This window comes from Vitis riparia, chromosome 13 (genome assembly GCF_004353265.1).
Source record: "Vitis riparia cultivar Riparia Gloire de Montpellier isolate 1030 chromosome 13, EGFV_Vit.rip_1.0, whole genome shotgun sequence".
Classification (NCBI taxonomy): Eukaryota; Viridiplantae; Streptophyta; class Magnoliopsida; order Vitales; family Vitaceae; genus Vitis; species Vitis riparia.
This window is the reverse complement of record NC_048443.1, coordinates 2,086,416-2,107,969: the sequence shown is the minus strand read 5'-3', so window position 1 is coordinate 2,107,969 and position 21,554 is coordinate 2,086,416. Positions and strand designations below refer to the sequence as shown.

General features: G+C 32.6%; 3 protein-coding genes across 3 annotated transcripts; 1 reads left to right on the top strand and 2 right to left on the bottom strand.

Annotated features, from left to right (window-relative positions):
* Nucleotides 1-30: 30 nt before the first annotated feature.
* On the bottom strand, nucleotides 31-3,219 carry LOC117928052 (polygalacturonase-like). The gene is made up of 9 exons (XM_034847819.1): nucleotides 2,856-3,219; nucleotides 2,641-2,772; nucleotides 2,382-2,549; nucleotides 2,288-2,308; nucleotides 1,862-2,069; nucleotides 1,697-1,778; nucleotides 1,349-1,457; nucleotides 531-647; nucleotides 31-442 (listed from the first exon to the last, which is right to left on the bottom strand). The coding sequence occupies exons 1-9, from the start codon at nucleotides 3,177-3,179 to the stop codon at nucleotides 293-295; spliced, it is 1,311 nt and encodes a 436-aa protein (XP_034703710.1). The 5' UTR covers nucleotides 3,180-3,219; the 3' UTR covers nucleotides 31-292.
* A 5,257-nt stretch (nucleotides 3,220-8,476) lies between these two features.
* LOC117927801 (polygalacturonase-like) lies at nucleotides 8,477-9,309 on the bottom strand. The gene is made up of 3 exons (XM_034847486.1): nucleotides 9,150-9,309; nucleotides 8,703-8,824; nucleotides 8,477-8,614 (listed from the first exon to the last, which is right to left on the bottom strand). Exons 1-3 carry the CDS (start codon nucleotides 9,307-9,309, stop codon nucleotides 8,477-8,479), a joined length of 420 nt encoding a protein of 139 aa, XP_034703377.1.
* Nucleotides 9,310-11,626: 2,317 nt separating this feature from the next.
* Nucleotides 11,627-20,783, top strand: LOC117927799 (disease resistance protein RGA2-like). The gene is made up of 9 exons (XM_034847484.1): nucleotides 11,627-11,929; nucleotides 11,995-14,705; nucleotides 15,158-15,687; nucleotides 16,203-16,651; nucleotides 17,257-17,689; nucleotides 18,335-19,105; nucleotides 19,204-20,021; nucleotides 20,160-20,231; nucleotides 20,347-20,783. Exons 1-2 carry the CDS (start codon nucleotides 11,627-11,629, stop codon nucleotides 14,641-14,643), a joined length of 2,952 nt encoding a protein of 983 aa, XP_034703375.1. The 3' UTR covers nucleotides 14,644-14,705; nucleotides 15,158-15,687; nucleotides 16,203-16,651; nucleotides 17,257-17,689; nucleotides 18,335-19,105; nucleotides 19,204-20,021; nucleotides 20,160-20,231; nucleotides 20,347-20,783.
* The last annotated feature ends 771 nt before the right edge of the window (nucleotides 20,784-21,554 follow it).

Genomic DNA, 21,554 nt, shown 5'->3' with positions numbered 1-21,554 from the left:
TAGGGTTTTACACATTGTGCAACTTCAATATGAGTAACAACAAACCATAGGTATAATCTTTATTGTAGTAAACCATCACCAAATCCCCCCAAGTTATCCCTAGTTATAGTATATAATCCACGTGTTTCGCGTTTTTAACACATAAATGACACTTACTATATGTATAAGTAATTGATGTTTACAAACAACTTAGATGGATAATTCAACCTTTTCTTCTCAAGAACACTATGGAGAAACCCTACCTCTTGTCTCCAACTCCATGACATTATTACATGCAGAGTTAATTTGCTTCTCAGTTCTCTTTGTATACTAGATTTATATCCTTCTGCACAATGCCTTGGCAAGGTAAGGTCTTGCTGCAGTTGAATATTGTGGTCATTTTTGTTGCACTTGTGCCTGTGATGTTGTTGTAGACTATGTTTCTTATTTGGACAGCTGAGTTCTGCAAGCCATAGGATGGAGAATAATTGTGTTGAAGGCAGACAAATGAAGACTTGTGATTGAGTTTGAAGTTGATGATTAGGGTTTACCTGTTCATTGCATGGAGTTTCTTGATCACAGTAGTTTTGGTCTATGATTATGGGGTTGCTCACATTTTCCATCTTAATGTCTTGAAATACTATGTTTTCAGCATACCCTGATCCTCCCTACATCATAACAAGAAAGAAAGAAAGAAAAAAAAAAAAAAATTAGTTTTGGGCGTTTAAAAATATAAATAGAATGATGGAATTTTCAAATTAATTGCTTTTACAACCGATATGATAATATATGTGAATTAATATATATGTATGTATTTTAATCAAAACCATGTACATACATGAGCAAAAAATTTTAAAAAATACGAGATTTTAATGTGGTTCGATGATGAATGTAATTCTTATGTCCATGGAATATACCAACACTCAACAATCCACTTATCAAAGGAAGAAAAAGGAGTACAACGGTGAAGTTCTTAGAAAAAAACACCTGATTACAACTGTACTTTTTGAAGAACTAAAATCCTAAAACATAAAAGGGTTAAATGTAAAATAAAGACAAACTCGTCATTCATCATATAAAATCCTACGAATTGATCGCGACTGATTCATGTTTCACAATTCAACAAGAACACAAACATATATTTAACAGTATTATCTTTTAAATGATTTTGTAGATTATGAATAAGTTATATGAATAACTATTTTTAAATGGGAATATGGTATACAAACTTTCGATTTTATACATATTTACTTACCATGAGAAAAAACTTTTTTTCTTTTTTTTTTTCTCACACACATTTGTTTAGCCTATATGATTAAATTATATAGGATACCTAAGAAATTAAGGATGGTTGAAAACCAAGTCTTACCTGCCAAGTCTTTATTCTCACTCCATTAGTGGTTCCTATGAGTTTTGCCGTATTCACCATCACATTTGAAACACGAGCTTCTGACTTCCCTTTTCCTAAGCTCCCAATACTTATCAAAATATGAAGTGGGTAAGGAAAAGGTAGTTGAATTGAACCATGCTTATCAAAATATTCTTCAAAAATAGAACATTCTAGGGTTTTTCTAGTTTTTTATTTTTATTTTCGCAATCAAACTTTTTCACAAAACTATTCTGGGGTATGATAGGATATAATATTCCAGAAAAATCTTTTGCTTGCCCTCCTTGGAACTAGTTGAGTATAGAGTTTGTTCAAGTAGAGATATGGAACCTGATTCCATGACCTGGTCCACAGGTTACATCTATGGCTTCAATGTTTGTTGATCCATTTACAATGGAAATGCAGTCATCACCTTCAAACAATAAAACAAAAGCATCTAAGTCTCATGCAAGATCAGAACTCCTCTGAATTTAATTATTTTTTCTCTTGGTTTACCTGTTTTGATTACAGTTTTAATGATCTGAACATTTTCGGACTGTGTCACATGAATTCCATCAGTGTTAGGGCTCTCCTCTGATGAAGTCACCATGATATTAGAAGCTTGAACATTCATAGATTCCTCAAACCTAACATGCATTTGCTGGGCATCCTGTACGTTGAGGCCATACACTTTCAAGTTGTCGCATTGGACGAAGGATACCGCCTGTAAACCAGTGTTCGATATAAAAATCTGTATATCTCCATCCTATTACATAAAAATCCTATAGAATAATACTTTTATGACTAAGAGAAGTTATCATCTTTATCGAAGTTATTGATTTAGAGAGAGCATTATGTTTCTACTGTATAATACTTGTTCATCTTATTATTTTATGCTAAGTAAAACTTCACAAGACAAAGATTGAGGATCAATGGACTTACTGTTGGTGCCATGGTGCAAGGCTGCATGTAAAAGTACTAGAAGTTAGTCCTTTATTAACGACGAGTAGAATTCAATTCAAAGGATTTTTCATACTTGAGTAATGTTGATTTTGCATGAGTTTTTCCACCATATCTTTCCATTGCCATCGATGGTTCCTTGACCTTCTACTTGGAAGTTTTTTATGTTGTAGAACAAGAGCCATCGGCTCCTATCCTTCGCATAGTCTGAAGGATCTTCAGAAGCCTTGATCGTTCCCAGGATCTAGTACGTTTAAGCATGAGAGATTTTGAGTTTTGGGGTGATGGAAGTACAAAATTTGATCATACTTGGTGTAAAATTAACTAGAACTCACCTTCAACTTTACAGAATCAGATTTGCAAGGGCCTGAAAATGTAATTGGCTTAACATGATACTTCTTATTCTGAGGGACAACAAGCACAGCTGTGTTGGAAGAACAAGTCTCCTCCCAAGCTGTCTTGAATGCCTAAAACCCCAAGAAAATGGATCATAATTCAATCAAACAGTTGAAAAAACTACATCAATTACTGTATCCACTGTTGATGGTACCTCAGTATCATCTGTTACTCCATCACCTTTAGCTCCAAAATCATCGACATTTACCTCTCCCAGTGAAGTTGCAGGAGTACCCAGGTGATCATACCTTGTGGAATCGACGATTTCAGCTTCGTACTCCATCTGCAGGTTCGCGAAACTTGCCTCAAAGTCAACGGCCCGGTCCTTATCAATGGTGCCAAAAAATGGGGGGTAGGCACTTGGGCCAGGTGTTCCATCAAGAAAATTAGCAAGGTTATCATCCTGGAAACTGCTAAAACACGAAGGAGAAGAGATCAAAGTGAAGAAAAGTGAGAGAAAAAGACTTTGTGGAAGCATTTTGTGGGAAATCAAAGCTTGGTATAATGGTGTAATGAGAGTGAACACGCTATGTCATGGTTGGCTTAGAGGCTTACATATTTATAGAAAAAGTGAATGGAAGTTGGACTTGGACAAGCAATTGGATGATTGAGAATGATTTTTCATGAGCAGAGGTACAGATTGAGGTATAAGAGATCGAGACGAAAGGGTTACTTTCTACAAATACCTAAACGTTGGATATTGTATATATATTCTTAATTTTATAAGATTCAAAACAGTGCATAATGAAAAACAATTTAATTCATATTCTATTTTTTTTTAATCAGTAACAAAGGTGATATTTATTTTTTCAATTGAAATTTGAAAAAAAATAAAAAAATCTATTCTAAAACATTCAAGCCTTAATAAACTTTAAATTTTCTTTTCTGAAGCGAAGATTAATAAATATCCTTGAATTTACATAACTTATATGACAATACCATTAATAGAAGAAATGCCCATATTCAAGTCTTATGTATACACTAACATAATTGATGATATACTCTACAATTCACATCTCCTTGCCACATCAATTTTCAAATACAATTATGGATCATGAAATATCATTCTTACCATATGTAGTGTGGTATGAAATGATAATTCTCTTTTTGGTTACTCCTTTTATATATATATCCACATGGGAAAATTCTTAGATGACATATGCCTAATTGCAATGAAGATGATCCATCTTCCAATTAGCAAAACTGCAAGAATTTCTTCACGAAATGACTTATAGAAAGTATACTTGAAAAAAAATAAAAAAAATACAAATGAGCATTGTTCAAATGTATATAGACTTTAACCTATTAGTATTGGCATGCATGGGTCAAACAACCATGGATAGATCTAGAATAATGGGTATTTCCCATTTTGATTGTGTAAGTTTTGGGCAAAAGAAAAAGGGTGTTAAGCTAATTACCAATTTTATCTCATGCATATGTCTATCACTATCACATAACTAATAGAACCATGCTGATCACAATCAACTTGGTAGTCATCACCAAATGCCAAAAATATGGATCCCCAACCCACTCATATGAGATTTGGATGTTTATTTAGATAGATTAACCTTTCTCTAACATGTTAAATTTGGATAGATTAAACCCAATTATGAATCAAAATTAGTTTTTCAAAATATGTTGAGTTCTTTTAGTATTTTAAGTTCACCAGCTAATACTAGTTTTTCCTATCATATTCAAACAATAAATAAGTACCTTAATAGTAGAAAAGATTAAATGAAAATTTCAAAAGAATTAAAAAATGGTAAGAAAAATAGTTAGAAAAATTTCAATAGTTTTAATAAATTTTAAAGGAAAAAACATAATTTTTTGTTTTAAAGAATTCAATAATGAAAAATGTGACCAATCAACTTAATTTTTTAAATCCTCTAAGGGTGAGGCTTGTATGACATGTTTTATAGGTTGTCATTTTAATGAAACTCTTGTCTCATTAATCATACAACAATGATGATAAATAATGTTAATACTATATCAACTAATGAGAACCTGATTAGGGGATCTAGAAGAGCTCACACTATGTCACTAGTATCTTTTGATTCAATGTAAATGATATTTTATATTTTGTTAGATCCAAAAGAATCTTGTGTGATCAACTTGATCCTCTAGGATAAATAATGATACATCAACTCATTATAAAGTCATATAGACTTGCGTTATAAAATAAGAAGTTTTTACTTAGTGATAGACCTATCTATATACTTGAAAGGTAGTATGACATGTTGTACAAATTATCATTTTGATGAAATAATTTTCTAGTTGTTAGGCAGAAGTTGATTTCTAGAAGAACGACATAAAATTCGTTAGGTTTTTTTTTTTTCCTTATGATACAAGTGAATGTGATTTGATATCCTTGAAGGATAATTAATCAACACAACAATAAATAGATGCGCACCTAAAGCATTGTAAAATAGTTGAAACAAATAATAATATATATCCTAGTAGGATAAGGATTTATTATAATGATAAATGAAATCGAGGCATGCCTAAAGCGTGATAGACTTATCAGCTCAAATGATGTAAGTCCCTGGAAGAGGAAAACTCGTGAAAAACTTGACTCTCATAGAGGCCATAAAAAATAAATGATTAGTCTAAAATTGATGAATGTAGAGTCCCTAGAGAGACACAAATAACACAAGTAGCTCTTGAAGATGCATGCATATATTGAACAAGTAGGCCTTAAAGAGGTGCAAATGGAATGAATAGCCCTTAGAGAGACACAAATATCTAAAGAGATTTCTATTAGTTATGTACATGACATGAGAAAGATGATATGAACATAATGTTTGTATTCATCTTACTTCTAGATAGTTGTTGATATCATGAGGAATGATAGAGATTTCAAATCATGAATTGTATAAGAATCTTGACATAGAAATAATTGGCCAAAATAGAAAGATGTAAACAAACAAAAGATGTTGATCTTATTGAATATAAATGGACCCAAAGTCTAACATTTGAAGATGTAAAAATTATTGGATACCAATGAGAAATTATACAAAAGTGTATTTGAGATAATGCAAAAATTGTAGCATAAGGTGTATTTAGAAACCTTATATTGACTCTTGTAATGGCTCAATCATATTCCTAACAATCAAGATTGATCATCCTTGAAGGATTTAAGATGCACTATATAATGTATATGGATCTATAGATATGTTCAAATCCTTTAAGGATTCAAACTACATGAAGCAATAAAGTCCTTAAAGGATAATGTTGAAGCAAATACATCCCTAAAGGATATAAGATACTTGAAGCACATAAGTTGAAACATTGTGTATTCAAGAGGCTACAAAAACCCTTGTATGGATTAAGAAACCCAAATGCATGTGTTACAATCATCTTATTGAATATTTGTTGAGGGAAGAATATGTGTATAATTTTATTTATCCATGCATGTTCATTAAGAAATTATCAATTGGAATTGCAATTGTTGTAGTATATACAAACAATATGCACCTTTCTAAAACTCTTGAAAAGCTCATAAGAATAGTTGACTACTTGCAAAGAAAGTTTGAAATGAAAGATCTTAACAAAATTTTTCTTGACCTATAGATTGAGTACTTACTAAATAGAGTGTTTGTTTATTAATCAACATATATAGAAAAAATCTTAAAGCACTTTTAGATAGACAAATGGTATGCATTAAAGTCCCCATCCTTGGTCGTTCACTTGAAGTGAACAAGGATCTATTTCATCCTGAGGAAGATAATGAAGATTTGCTTGGTCCAAAAGTACCATATCTCAATGCAAATTGGTGTTCTACAGTAACTCAAAGACATTGGAATGAAATCAACATATATTGTGTTTTTTTCTTGGAACCACAAATATGAGTTTATTTTATGTAAAAAGAGTATAATCACAATTCTTAGATACACAGATGTCGGTTACCTTTCGAATCCTTACAAAGCTAGGTCTCAAATAAGATATATGTTTACTTGTAGTGATATTACAATATCATTATGATCAGTAAAGCAAAGCATGGTAGCTACTTCTTCAATTCATTCAATAATACTTGCAATTCATGAAGCAAGTCAAGAATGTGAGTGGTTGAGATCTATAATCCAATCTATTTGAGAATCATGAAAACTAACTATCTTCTATTAAATATAATTTGATAATGCTATATGAAGATAATGTTGCATCATGTATCGAAGAAATTAAAGAATGATATATATTAAGGGTGATAGAACTAAACATATATTGCTCAAGTTCTTTTACACCATGAGCTCCAAAGGAGGGGTGAAATTAATGTAATACTCAATAAACTCATATATTATATTAAGATGCACCAACTCAAAGATCTTCATGCTAAGCTACTAAAGAAGTTATAATCATGTCAACATGATTATACTTTTGGGATACACTGACTAGAAAAAGTATAATCATGCAATAGTCAAGAAACTCATATATAATATTGGGATGCGTCGACTCAATGATCTTCATACTGACCTACTAGAGAAAGTATAATCACATTAAGATGAGAGAGAGTAGATTGATAAGGATATCACTATACTATACTCTTTTTCCCTTTATTTAGGTTTTATCTCATTGAGTTTTACTAGCAAGGATTTTAATATGGTAGTTGTAGTAGTCCAAAAGCATATTATACTTTTATTCCTTCACTAGTTGTTTACTTATAGGGTTTTTTTTTTTTTCCTAGTAAAGTTTTAATAAGACATACTCAAAGAATGGTTGTCATTTAAGGGAGAATATTATAAATATTTATGGTAGTTTGTGGGATCATGTTTGTACTATTACCATATTGGTATTACCCTTGGCCTATAAATAAGAGTTAAGAGTTAGTAAAGAGAGACCGAATAACTAAGTTATTTTCTTTTCGTTTTCTCCTTTAATCTTTATGTTTATTTCATAATAAATAAGATTTTATTTATTTTTTAATTTTACTTAAACCTTAATATATTATTAATACTTAATGGTAAGCACTACTTTTTGGGTAATAATATTTAATTACCATTAATTTTAACTTTAAATTTTTTAAAATCTTTTCCCTATTTTATCATTCTAAATATTTTTTCTACAAGTGTACTCTTCACAATTTAACTATCCGACAAGGAAGTTCAAAATCATTAAAAAAGAAAAAAAAGTCATACATCCAAAGAAAATGAGAATATTTGACAAAGATTCTATATTTATATCAATGTTATACTCTATTATATTAAGTGAATTAAGTTGGAGAATCTGGGTATCACAATTCTTTAGATTGAAGACATGGATATGCATAAATAGTATTTATTTATAGACGATGTAAAATATAAAGACACTTATAAGTATGAAATACGTAGTTTTATATGTTAAAAAGCTAAGTTAGTGTCAAGGGAAACATCATTTTCTTGCTTTAACATAGTGTAACACACTTCGGATGGAATTTTCATATAAAGGGTTTTTTTTTTTTTTTTTTTGGGTTCAATTTTTAACACAAATTGATAAGATGGCTTGCAGCCTAGACCTAGCCAACCCCCTTCACCATACAATACATGCTGCTTCTTATTATAACAACATTGTGTGCTAGGGTTTTACACATTATTCAACTTCAATATTAGTAACAACAAACCCCAGCTAGCTATAATCTTCATTGTAGGAAACCGTCACCACCCCAAGTTAACCCCATTTATAGTATATAATCCACATGTTTCACCATTTTAGTTGACACATGAACACTTTGGAGAAACCCTACCCCTAGTCTCCAACACCATGACATTAATACATGCAGAGTTAATCAGCTTCTCAGCTCGCTTTTTATACTAGATTTATATCCTTCAGCATAATGCCTTGGCAAGGTAAGGTCTTGCTGCACTTGAATATTGTGGTCATTTTTGTTGCACTCATGCCTGTGATGTTCCTGTAGACTATGTTTCTTATTTGGACAGCTGAGTTCTGCAAGCCATAGGATGGAGAATAGTTGTGTTGAAGGCAGACAAATGAAGGCTTGTGATTGAGTTTGAAGTTGATGATTAGGGTTTACCTGTTCCTTGCATGGAGTTTCTTGATCACAGTAGTTTTGGTCTATGATTATGGGGTTCTTCACATTTTCCATCTTAATGTTCTGAAATACTATGTTGTCAACATTCCCTGATCCCCTGATCCTCCCTACATCATAACAAAGCAAGAAAAAAAAAAAGAAAAAAAAGAAGAAAAAGGGTTTTCGGGCGATTAAAATATAAATAAAATGATAGAATTTTCAAATTAGTTGCATCTACAACAAATACAATTATATATATGAATTTATGTAAAAATATATTTAACAGAAATATGGTATAAATTCTCTTGATTTTATACATATTTACTTTGCATATAAAAACTTCAAGAAAGAACCTTCATTTTTTTTTTGGTCTCACACATTTGTATGTGTACATGTGTTTGTTTGCCCCATATGACCAGGTTATATAGGATGCCTAAGAAAGGATGACTTAAGTCTTTATTCTCACTCCAATGGTGGTTCCTATGAGTTTTGCCTTATCCATCAGCACATTTGAAACCTGGGCTTCTGAATTTCCTCCTCCTAAGATCCCAACGCTGGAAATGAAAATCATGTGAAGTGGGTAAGGGAAAGGTAATTGAATGTGAACCATACTCATCAAAATATTCTTCAAAAATATATAGAAGATTCTAGGGTTTTACTTGCTTTTAATTTTTTTTTCTCAATCAAACTTATGCACAAACTATCCTGGGATATGCATGATCGGATGTAATACAAAAATATCTATGTTTTTCTGAAAGAAAAAACAGACATGACATGTTATTTTATCCATCGAATTTTATTTTAGTCTTCATCGGACCGTCTTCCAAGTTCAAAGGTTTGAAAAATGCTCTTGAAAGATATTAACTTGCAATTGTTGAATTATTGTTTTAGATAAATCTATCAACTAGACTTTTAGAGCATAAATGTCTTCAATTTTATAAGAAAAAAGAGAAAGAGAAGGGAAAGGTTAGGGTTAAGGTTTGATGAGTATAGTTGGAAAGGGAAAAAAATGAGGATAGTAATTTTGTTTTGTTCATAATTATTTCATTTGAAAAAGAATATAACGCTTGCACTTGATATTGAGATTTGTCTACATTTTGATTTTTAAATATTTTCTCTTATTTCTACTAAGGTTAATTTCCATGGATGAAAAAAAAAAAAAATACCTTAATTGCTTGTCTCTTTTGAAAGAAGCTTTGCTGATAGAAGCACCCACTTGGCTCCATCAATGCTAGTGGCCATGAACAACCATGGGGCCTCCAGCCCAACCTCTGTACCTTCGCATTAAAAGTAATAAAACTTCTCAACAAACACAATTCAATTATTCAACCAATATCATTATCACCGACAGCTAATCCCTTTCAAGTAAATAAATGTTGGGTTTACAAGATTTGGACTGAGAGAGGTGCCTTTTATAAATGTCTTTCAACCTCCCCTACTTAGAAAAAAAATTACTACACACTTCATTTTGTTCTTTTCTAATTTTCTTTCTAATATTTTTCATTACTTTCCATCTCCCCTATCATAAAAATTCAAACACAAAATTATCCAATTTAGAGAAATATGGACAATTGTGAAAGTAATAGAGCATCCCCGATACCATAATATCTACAATGATAATACTTAATTTATCAAAATATGAATCTTTTTGTCGATCTTGATGACTGCTTTTGTAATGTGGTTAAATTATTACTTATATAAAACCATTCATGAAATATCGAAATGCACAAATCATCTAAATATAAAAATTATGATAACTAAGGTTTTTGGTTTTTGAAAAGTTTTAAGAAAAGGGAAACAAATGAAAAGAGATTGGACACATTACTTGAATCAAATCCTCCTAAAAATCAAAATCAAAATAAAAATACAAAGGAATAAAAAGTCAAAGTGATGGAACATAAAATCCCACCAGTCGATTCATTCCTACCCAACCAAAAGGAACAAACTCCCAACTTCCATGTGAACCCCAGGCCCTCTCAACATCTTTTTATTTATTTAATTAATTTTTTAAAAATTAACTATTATTCTCACAACATTGCTTTAAAGAAGTTTCTTTTCTCATTTTTTTCTTAAATAATAATAATAATGGAAAATTTGTCTTCCTTAATAAATTAATTTCCTTTTTCTCATGTTTTTTTTATAGATATTTGGAAAAGACAAAAAATTTCATAAACTTTCCTTCTCTTTTTTTGTTTTCTTTTTTTATAATTTGTTTACTTTATTTTTATTTTCTCTAATTTTCTATAAACCAAACATAACCTAAAAAAATAATAACCAATATAAAAATAACTACATTAAAGAAGAGTCTTAAGAGAATTTTCAATTATAAAAATCATCGAAGTACTCAAATAAGCCTATATACAAATGACCTTCCATTATTTTAAAAGTTAATTACTATTAATATAAAAAAATATACAATAAAAAGAAAATATAATTTTACAAAATTTATCCATTAATCCAAATAAATAAGAATTAAATGATGTAAAACATTTTTCTATTTTTGTGTTTTTTTTTGTTTTTTTTTATCTCATTATTTAATTTTGATGGAAGCAAACAGTAATGAGAATCCAAATGAATATTTTCAAATTCTTTTAATTTATAACCCACCTTTGGAAGGAGTTGTCATTTTCTAGGTAATGGCATTCCAAACCAGCTATTTCAAATTTACCTTATTTTATATCCCACTTTTTCAAAAGTCATCATGCAGATTTGCACAATAATATTCCAAGCATGCAGATTGCACAGTGATATCATATCCATTCGATTGGTAGGATATTACCTCTTCAATTTTATTTTTTATGGTTGACCTCCACTCAAGTCATTCCCCTCTCTCTATATGTATCTGCCTGAGATCACTTACAGCTTTCTCATCCTCTCTCTCACTACTTTCCATCCTCTGCAGTATTATTTTCTTTGCTATTTCAAATATGGCTGAACAAATTCCATTCGGTATTGCTGAGAACCTTTTGATGAAGCTGGGCTCTGCTGTTTTCCATGAAATTGGATTAATGTATGGTGTCGGAGGTGAGCTGAGAAAGCTTAAGGAGAAACTGTCCACCGTCGGAGCTGTGCTTCTTGATGCTGAGGAGAAGCAGGAGAGCAGCCACGCAGTAGCAGATTGGGTCAGGAGGCTTAAAGATGTTGTGTATGATGCTGATGACTTGTTGGACGACTTTGCAACCGAAGACTTGAGGAGAAAGACTGATGATCGTGGAAAATTTGCGGCACAAGTGAGTGACTTCTTCTCACCTTCGAATCAACTTGCTTTCCGATTTAAGATGGCCATGGAATAAAGGCTATTAGAGAAAGGCTAGATGATATTGCAAATGATATCTCCAAGTTCAATTTAATTTCCGGAGTCATACCCAATGTCCCAGTAAGGAATAGGGAGTGGCGAGAGACGATCTCTGTTGTGGAGAAATCTCATAAAATTGTGGGTAGGGATGAAAACAGAAAGGAGGTAATAGAGTTGTTGATGCAGTCAAGTACTCAAGAAAATCTGTCAAAGGTTGTGATTGTAGGCATAGGGGGCTTAGGCAAGACCACCCTTGCTCAGTTGGTATACAACGACCAAGGGGTGGTAAGCTATTTTAATCTTAAAATGTGGGTCTGTGTTTCCGATGATTTCGATGTAAAAATACTGGTTAGGAATATCATAAAGTCTGCAACTAATAGAGATGTGGAAAACTTGGAGTTGGATCAGTTGCAACAACGCCTTCACCGACACTTAGATGGAAAGAGGTATTTGCTTGTGCTAGATGATGTCTGGAACGAGGATGTAAGGAAATGGGGTCAATTAATAACTTTGTTGCCTGTTGGAGCAACTGGGAGTAAAATTTTGGTGACCACTCGAAGCACTAGAGTTGCATCAGTTATAGGAATTGATTCCCCATATATCGTGGAAGGTCTTAAAGATGATGAGTCTTGGGATTTGTTTGAAAGTCTTGCGTTTAAAAAGGGAGAAGAGAAAATGCACCCAAACCTTGTAGCCATAGGAAAAGATATTGTGAAGATGTGCAAAGGAGTTCCTCTTGTCATTGAGACTTTAGGCAGAACATTGTACTTCAAAACCCAAGAAAGGGATTGGTTGAGCATTAGAAATAATAAAAATCTGATGTTGCTTGGAGATGAAAGTAATATTTTGTCAGTTTTGAGGTTAAGTTATGACAATCTACCCACCCATTTGAAACAATGTTTTGTCTATTGTACACTGTTTCCCAAAGATTATATAATTGAAAAAAAGTTGTTAGAAGAATTATGGATGGCTCAAGGTTACCTTCAAGAGTCTGATGAAAACAGAGATTTAGAGGATGTTGGTGATCAATATTTTGAAGATTTATTGTCAAGGTCATTGTTTCAAAAAGTTGAAAATAAAAATACAAATAATATAGTAAGTTGTAAAGTGCATGACTTAATGCATGATCTTGCACAATCCATTGTAAAGTCTGAGATAATCATTGTAACGAATGATTTGAAGATTATTCCAGAAAGAATTCATCATGTGTCATTATTTAATAAATCCAATGAAATGCCTGAAGGTTTAATGGGCAAACCCATTAGGACCTTTGTTATTGGCAAACCCGATTGGAACCTTGTTACGGGCCCTTTCTATGGTGATTATTACAGTACAGATACATTCATCTCAAGCTTAAAATATTTACGGGTAATGAAGGTGAGTTTCCGACCTCATGAGGTTCCAACATCTTTAGACAAACTAAGCCATCTAAGATATCTTGATCTTTCTCATGGGTTGTTTAAAAACCTCCCAAGTGCTATTACAAGATTGAAGAATTTACAGACATTGAAGCTTTTTCGTTGTGAGAATCTGAAAGAATTGCCGATAGATACGAAAAAATTGATCAACCTGAGGCATCTTGAGATTGATGAATATAATCAATTGATTTATATGCCACTTGGGTTGGGAGAATTGACGTTGCTTCAAACCTTGCCTATATTCTGGGTAGGGAATGATAGTGGGGAATCTAGGCACATGGGTAGGTTGAGTGAACTGAAATTCCTTAACAACCTCAGAGGAGAACTAGAAATTAGAGGCCTTCCAAATGCCAGGGGTAGTGAAGCAAAGGAAGCCCATTTGGAGGATAAACAGTACCTCGATTGCTTGAGATTAAGTTGGGAGGAAGAAGAAGAAGATACTGAGGAGAATGAGGAGGCAGTGTCAGTGATGGAAAGCCTGCAACCACATCCAAATCTGAAGGACCTCTCCATACTATTTTACAAAGGTGTGAGATTCCCAAATTGGATGATAAATGATGGATTGGATTTGCTGCTCCCAAACCTAGTCAGAATTCAACTATGGCGTTGTATGGGAAGCCAAGTTCTGCCACCTTTTGGTCAACTCCCTTCCCTTCAATATCTACATCTTGCCCAACTATATGATGTGGAGTACATGATGGATTACCCTTCACCAGCAAAGCCATTCTTCCCACGTCTGAAGACACTCAGACTTTCCTATTTGCCTAATTTGGAGGGATGGGGGAGGAGGGACGTAGCAGCAGAGCAAGCTCCTTCATATCCTTATCTTGAGAATCTAGAGCTGGAAAACATCAGTATGGAGCTATGCTTACATCTGATCTCTGTCTCTTCTTCATTGAAGTCTCTGCGTATTTGCGGAATAGAAGAGCTAATATCTCTGCCAAAGGAGCTTCAACATGTTTCCACCCTACAAACTCTCAAAATTGAGCATTGCTATGGTTTGGCAACTTTACCAGACTGGATTGGCCGCCTCACATCACTTACACAGCTTAGCATTATAGCCTGCCCCAAATTAACATCACTGCCAGAAGAGATGCGATCCCTCCGCCATCTACACCAACTCCGGATCTTCAGTTGTCCAGATTTATGGGAAAGATGCCGAAGGGAAACTGGTGAAGATTGGCCTAAGATTTCTCATATTCCCGCAATTGATATTCCCAGGGGATATTGAAGCTGATTTGTGAAGCATGCCTTCTCTTTTTAAGTGAATGTGTCATCCACAATATATTTGAGGTATGCAATCCAACTTCTTGCTTCGTTTCTTGTTGTTTGCTGTGCTTTGTGTTTACCAAAATGTCCTGTTACTCGGCGACTATTTTACTGTTCATATTCAAAAGGGATAATGGTGGGGGGTGAACATCTCACTTCTAAGTATTGAAAAGTCAGAGTTGTTCATACCCTAATCTGCTGACACAATGAGATGTTCAATTCCTTGAAAAAAAGTATTTAAATTTCCATATTCATAAGTATTAGACTTTGATACTATACCTGCCATTATTTATTGCCCTAGCTTGTAATTACTCAATTATGTGTCTATATATGTGTTGTATGTGTAATCTAGCAAATGCAATTTTGACAAAGTGCGAAACTAGATATAGGAAATATTAACTTTGTTGTGTTCTCAAATTTATATCTAAGAAAAAAATTTCTTTCTTGATTATATAATAATGGCAATTCTCATGTAGGAAAATTTTCTTTCCTGGCTACTCAAAAGCTTTGTTGAATGCACCATGGATCTTCATCATTGAAATCTCTATCTATCCGGGTAAAAATGGTTTGATATCTCCGCAAGAACGGGGCCAAGACTTCTCAATGTTCTCAAGAATTTAAGTATTGTGGATTGCATAGAGATGATGATCGTGCCTTGAAATTCTAAGCACTTACAAGCTTGCATCGTCTGTTTATTCAATTGATGCCAAACTTGGTCTTTCTCGCAAAGGGGCTTCAATATGTTTCAATGCTAAAAACTCTCAGAATTTGGAGCTCTTCTGGTTTAGCAATTGTACCATATTGGATAGGCAGTATCTCATCAATCAGCACTTACAGAGCTAAGCATTAGAGGCTGCTCCAAATTGATGTCACTGTCAAAAGGGGTGAGATACATCAGCAATCGAAAGCAAGTGAAGAACTAAGATTTCTCATGTTCCTAATATGGTTCAATTGTTGGCTACTTCATGAAGTACCATGCAATCATCCACCCACGGGAATATTTTAGGTTCGCAATTCAAAACCACCTCCTGCTTCTGATGGCTTTATTTCTTATTGTTTTCAAGTCATTTCTCTGGAGCATGCATGTAAAATTTAAGAGGTCTTAATTATGTGATACCCTAATCTATGGAGATTCATAAACTACAAATATCCACACTTATTGGAAAAATGCCAAAAGAAAAATATGAAGATTAGCCTTATGGTTTTGCGAGTTCATGTAAACTTATGTTAACTTTCCAACTGATTGGATGTATGCCTAGTTTAATCAAGTATTTAATTGTAGATTTATTCTATGTCAAGGAAATACCAAAGGGGTAATGTGTGAGATTGGTTGAACCACATTAATATTCTAAAAGTAAATATTGATAAATTATGGATGTCTTCTCTCTGCTGTGTGGACATATACATCCTGTGGTTCCAAGTTTATTCAAAGCCCAATGAATATTGATGGCAATCAAATGAAGCATTTAAGAATATTGTAATGAGGTTTGTTTTGCTCATCCATTCGACATGATGGTGCAGAGATGGAACAAAAAGAGGGCGTGTGCATTTTCCTCTGCTTGTGTTTCTCTTCGTTCTCTTTATTCTATCTTCAAACCTCTACAACGAGCCAAGTATTCAGCAAATTCATCAAAACCGAGATCATAATGACAGTCACCAGCATCAAGATTCGACCACTTCGAAATTGTAGAGGTTTTGGATTGATTCACTACATGCAGCTCCACTGTAAAGTACAACGGTCGGAAAGCAGGGTGGGTTGATGGTAAACTGTAGCCAGATGGTCAGAGAGGAATTTCAGGGAGATGCGACATGTTTTCTGGAAAATGGATCTTTGGCAACACCTCTAATCCTCTGTACAAAGAGTCTTGTTGTCTGTACATGTCAAATCAATTGGCTTGTCACAAGCATGGAATGTATGATTTGGGATACCAATACTGGAGATGGCAACCCCATTACTGCAATTTGAAGAGGTACTCTGTTTCTGCTAGGCTAAGCCTAGTGAATATTGTTTCTTTTGCAAGGTTCAGTTTTTGTTATTTTACAATCCATCTTTTAAGAACCTTATGTCCTCTATTTGCAGTTATGTTTTTCTAATTTTGATATGTATTAACACATATGAAGAAAAAAGTTTTTCCATTTGTGTTCTTGTTGTTTTTTCAGAATATCACTTGTGTTGTGCATATAAAAGTCATACAATACTTTCATATTATGCAAGTCTTCTCCTTGGTTATGAATTATGATTTGATTTTATATTTTTGGATCAAATATGTTAGTAATTTTTTCCACCAATTTCTATTGGAAAATTTCATGAAGAATTATTCTATAAATCCAATACAATTGCATATTGTTGAAAAAAATTATTGACGGGTTCAAGATAACTGGTGCATATGGAACGAGTTAGCTCACTTGCATCACACTTCCAACCCATGCTCTTGTTAGCATGTTGTTCATACTTTATCTTCACTGTTCAGGTTTAGGATTGATTTTTCTCCTTTTGCCCTTAATTGTTTAGCCCTTTCATATATTTACTAAAAATTGTTGTACTTTGTCTAATATTTTGAATTCTCATTTTCAGTAGAAGAACAACATACCACTTGAGCAAGGAGCACATATTACTAAATCTATGAAATAGTTGGTTAATTCTCATCTCTCAAGTTTCTTAATCTCGGGAATCTAAATGCTTTGGAGTGCAAGGATAATAGTAGTGGCATATCTCCTTCATTTTTATTGATAGGCAAGTTGGTATGGGGAGAGTACAAAACAAGTAAAGCTAGTAGGACCATTCTTCCCATTCCTGCCATGATGGAGGAAAAGAGATGATGGAGAGATAACATCATTATCACTAGCAGAACTACATCAACAACACCCATTACTTCTGCATTTTCCTCATCTTTTTATTTTCCTTGAGCTGACGTCTATGTCATTGCATCTATATCTTGATTGGGATTTACATTTGGATAACATTTCTTCCAAAAGAGGAGTCTCAGGAGCTTACTTATCTTAATTTGGTAAGTATGTCACTCTATGTTTTGTTTGTATAATTCTAGATATCAAATTTTAAATGATGGTGGAAATTTATGTCTTTTTCTCTCTTTTTCTCATAATTGATATGGAATAGATGACCAATTCATAGAGAATTCCTAAGCTCTTTAATTCTAGCATGGCATACTACATATTTTAGGTTTGTAAATCTACCTATATTCCTTTTCTATGGGATTCATTTTTCATTATTTTACAATCTATCTTCTAAAAAGTTTATATCAATTACTAGATTCTTTGATACATTTTCAAAACACTTTCATATTATGCAAGTCCTTTTCATGGTTATAAGTCATGTTTATAATTTTTTTGACTGGTTTCTATTGGATTAATTTTTTGCATATTATTCTATATCAGACCAATACCAAAGGGGAAATGTCAAGGATTGGATGAATGCTTCTTAATATGCCAAAAAAAAAAAAAATTATATGTTATGAGTAACCAGTGCATATGGAAAGAGTTAGCCAACCAATTTTATCTTAAGGCTTTGCATATTGTCTATATATAACATGTCTTCATTATTCAAGTTTAGGATTTATTCCTCTCTTTTTAGTTTTTTTTGTTTTTTTTTCTCTTCTTTAATTTGCTAAAAATAGTTATACTTTGTTTTAAAGGAAGGGTGACATAAGGAGCATTAGCAAGGTGATTCTTCTCATTCTTGCAATGATGGAGAAACTTGAAAGATATGTTGAGGAGGTAGTGGCACTACCAAATAAACAAAAACATATTTGTTCTTGCCATGATTTCCTTTTCTTTTTATTCTCCTTGAGCATCACATCCATGCCACTACATCTACATCTTAAGGATCCATAATACTATCTCCCTCATTTCCTTTCTCTTTCATGTATCCCATTATAGTCTATGCATATTGATGGCATCAAATGATCAAATATATGTTCCAAAAAAAAGGTTGTGGTATATCAATTCTCTCTTAAATTTTGATAAGCATAATATGTCATTGTCTATTTGTCCAAGTGTAGATATTCAAAATGTAGATACTAATGGCGGTGGAATTTTATGTCTTAGAGAATTTTAGCAAGTTAGAGATTTTTTGGATGAAGGTAGCAACCAATTCAAAGGACTTGAGAGGTAGCATCCAATATGTATTCACTTTACTACATCGAAGAATTGAACATTTTGGGTATGTGCTCATTCTTCAACTTAGGTAAAATAGATGGTAGGTCACATCACTAAACTTTTTATTATTCATTGTCAAGCTTGAAATCACTACTAGAGGGATGTCAAAGGAAGCAGGTGCAAATTGATCTAACGACTTATCATGTCTCAAGAACTCCTATATATCTACTAGTCTCAAATAGCTAATGCACAAAGGACGTGTTCCCTCTTTTCAATTCAAGTGCCCTATCCACAGTGCATTTTTTTAGGTTTGCTATGCCAAATTCTTTTTCTTCCTTTGATGGTGACTTCATTTCTTATTTTATAGTCAATCTTTTCCAATTCTTATTTTACAAGTTATGTACAGGTGGTGCATATGGAATGAGTCAGCTCACTTACATCATTGTGTATATTATTCAAGTATGTTGATCTAACCTCTCTTCCCACCTCTAAACTCTTTATAGCTTAGTTCTTCACAACCAATTTCTTAAGAACCGGTAAAGTCTGAATTTCAATTCTTGTATTTTAGTTGTTTAAGGCAATAGAACAACAAGAAGTTGAGCAAGTGGCTCATACTACAAAATTGAAGTGTGTCATACAATTTATTATCAAATGCCCTAGACCTAAGCCCTTGTATATAGTTCTTAACTCAGAACAAGTAATATGATGTTCAATATGGATGTTCTCTTCTATGACATGAGAGTAATAATCCCTTGATCTTTTGTTCTTCTTCTCTTAGGAGGAATTATATTGTCTACCACTAGAGGAAGAATTTGCTAGAATGCAATATTGTGAGAATATAAAATTTTGTTTAGAGTTTCTTCATAATTTCATTGTAGGATCATCTCATCTCCAAAGTGAAAAAACTCTTGACTGTAATTGAAGCATTCCATTGTGTACTTAATGTTGTTATCTTGATTGATTTGACAGGTTCAGTTCCCAATTTGTTAGTTCCAACATAGCAGAACATTCATGACTTATAGATCTTCCAATTTGGAATCTCCTATGACGTCTGTCAAACTCATCAATGATTTGTTTGTATCTTAAAAATTGTTATAGATTTTACTTGTTATGCAGTGGATTTGTTTGTATCTTAAAAATTAATTCTTGTATGATTATTTGTAGGAAAAAAAATTGAGCTACATGTTTGGCCTCAAAGCAAGAAGAATTAATCATTTTGATAAGGTATAGATGGTAAACCTTCATTTTTCAATTGTCATATTGTTTTTTTTTTTATGACAATTAGTGTTACATTTTAGTTCATTCTCATATTATTCCTTTAATATGGAAATTGAAAAATAGAGTGCATACTTTTTTTGGTAGGTTCATGTTTTGAAATAGTGGGAGAGGCCAATCCAAGATGATTGATCTACCTGTTCAAGATGTGCTTGAAAGGTGAGTTATGAGTATTTTTATAGTACCATTTACATATCAATATAGGAGTTATCATTCTTAAACTAACTCAATTCTTCTTCTTTTTTTTTTTTTTTGGTTTATTGGGGCATTATAGGTGTGGATCAAGTTTAATCAAACTGTCTTTGGGAATTATTTTTGGTGGAAGATAACATCATATTTCATAACCTTGTCATTAATTGTTGACATACAAAAGCTCTTTAGTACAACTTATGGACCAAGAGAAGGTTTGATTAAGAGAGGAAGAATGGATTCAAAATTCTCTGTGATCTCTACTTCTGACACTTTTAGAAGCTTCAATCATGCTTCGAAGAACCATTCGGTTTATTTAAAGCTTTTGGAATCTCTTTGCATACCATGGAAGTGTATTTAGAATTCAAATTCAGTATCAGTTTTCGTTTACTACAATTATTTCTCAAATCTCTTCACAACCTTTCTATTACTTGTTCTTTCATGTTTCTTCAATGATAAGGTTGACACGATTTGTTACTTTGATGGAATCAATTTTGGATGAAATATGAGTATTCTATTCTACTCCTTTGGTTTGTTGTACTTTATCATCCTTATGTGGACATACCCAAGATTCTTGTGAACCATTAAATCTAGTGTTTGTTGTTCGTATTTGATATTAAGATTTGTTTATAATTCCTTTTTTTAATATTTATTTATTTTGTAATACTTGGTTTATTTTGATATGGGGCTTTTATGGGGTTTTTGATCAAAGTGAGATGCATGAAATTTTAAAATCCAAATTAGGCAAGAAAATCAGTCTCCTGCAATATATATGGCAATGAGAGGCTATTTTCTCTCGGGATTGTTGCTTTATGCATGGCGTGGAAATGGAGGAGATTATTAAGAGGGAGGAGAAGACACATAGATGGTGTCTGGGGTTTCTGCCTTGTAGAGAGAGAAAGGGAGATTTATGGAGAGAGAAGGTCAACTAGGTTGGGGTTTGAAATTGAATTTTGGGCAGGATCCAAAACGGATGGTAGAGATTGGATCTTGGGTATCTGACGGTGGAGTTTGGAGTTTGAATTTGTTTAATGGGGTGGGATGTGAGCTTCTCACTTTTGGGCTGGGGTCCAACAGCCCAACTTCTTTTAAAATATTTTAAAAAATATGACATTTCAAAAAGTATTAAGTTATCTTTTTAAAAGAATACTTAAATTTAAATACTGAATTTTAAAATTATTATTTTTAAGAAATATTTTAATAATATTTAAATTGAAATTAAATCGACACAAGTAAAAATATATTTTACAAACATGATTCTACATTCATCACTCATTGTTTAATATAAATATT

What these genes read in the sequence shown, in the direction of transcription:
- LOC117928052 (XM_034847819.1), bottom strand. Translation starts at nt 3,179, where the DNA reads ATGCTTCCACAAAGTCTTTTTCTCTCACTTTTCTTCACTTTGATCTCT. An exon ending in GCAAAATCAACATTACTCAA is followed by an intron (nt 2,309 to 2,381) that starts GTATGAAAAATC and finishes TTTTACATGCAG; the next exon opens with CCTTGCACCATGGCACCAAC. An exon ending in GGACCAGGTCATGGAATCAG is followed by an intron (nt 1,458 to 1,696) that starts GTTCCATATCTC and finishes TATTTTGATAAG; the next exon opens with TATTGGGAGCTTAGGAAAAG.
- LOC117927801 (XM_034847486.1), bottom strand. Translation starts at nt 9,309, where the DNA reads ATGGTTCACATTCAATTACCTTTCCCTTACCCACTTCACATGATTTTC. An exon ending in TGGAGTGAGAATAAAGACTT is followed by an intron (nt 8,825 to 9,149) that starts AAGTCATCCTTT and finishes ATGATGTAGGGA; the next exon opens with GGATCAGGGGATCAGGGAAT. An exon ending in AAACTCCATGCAAGGAACAG is followed by an intron (nt 8,615 to 8,702) that starts GTAAACCCTAAT and finishes TATGGCTTGCAG; the next exon opens with AACTCAGCTGTCCAAATAAG.
- LOC117927799 (XM_034847484.1), top strand. Translation starts at nt 11,627, where the DNA reads ATGGCTGAACAAATTCCATTCGGTATTGCTGAGAACCTTTTGATGAAG. An exon ending in GTGGAAAATTTGCGGCACAA is followed by an intron (nt 11,930 to 11,994) that starts GTGAGTGACTTC and finishes CATGGAATAAAG; the next exon opens with GCTATTAGAGAAAGGCTAGA.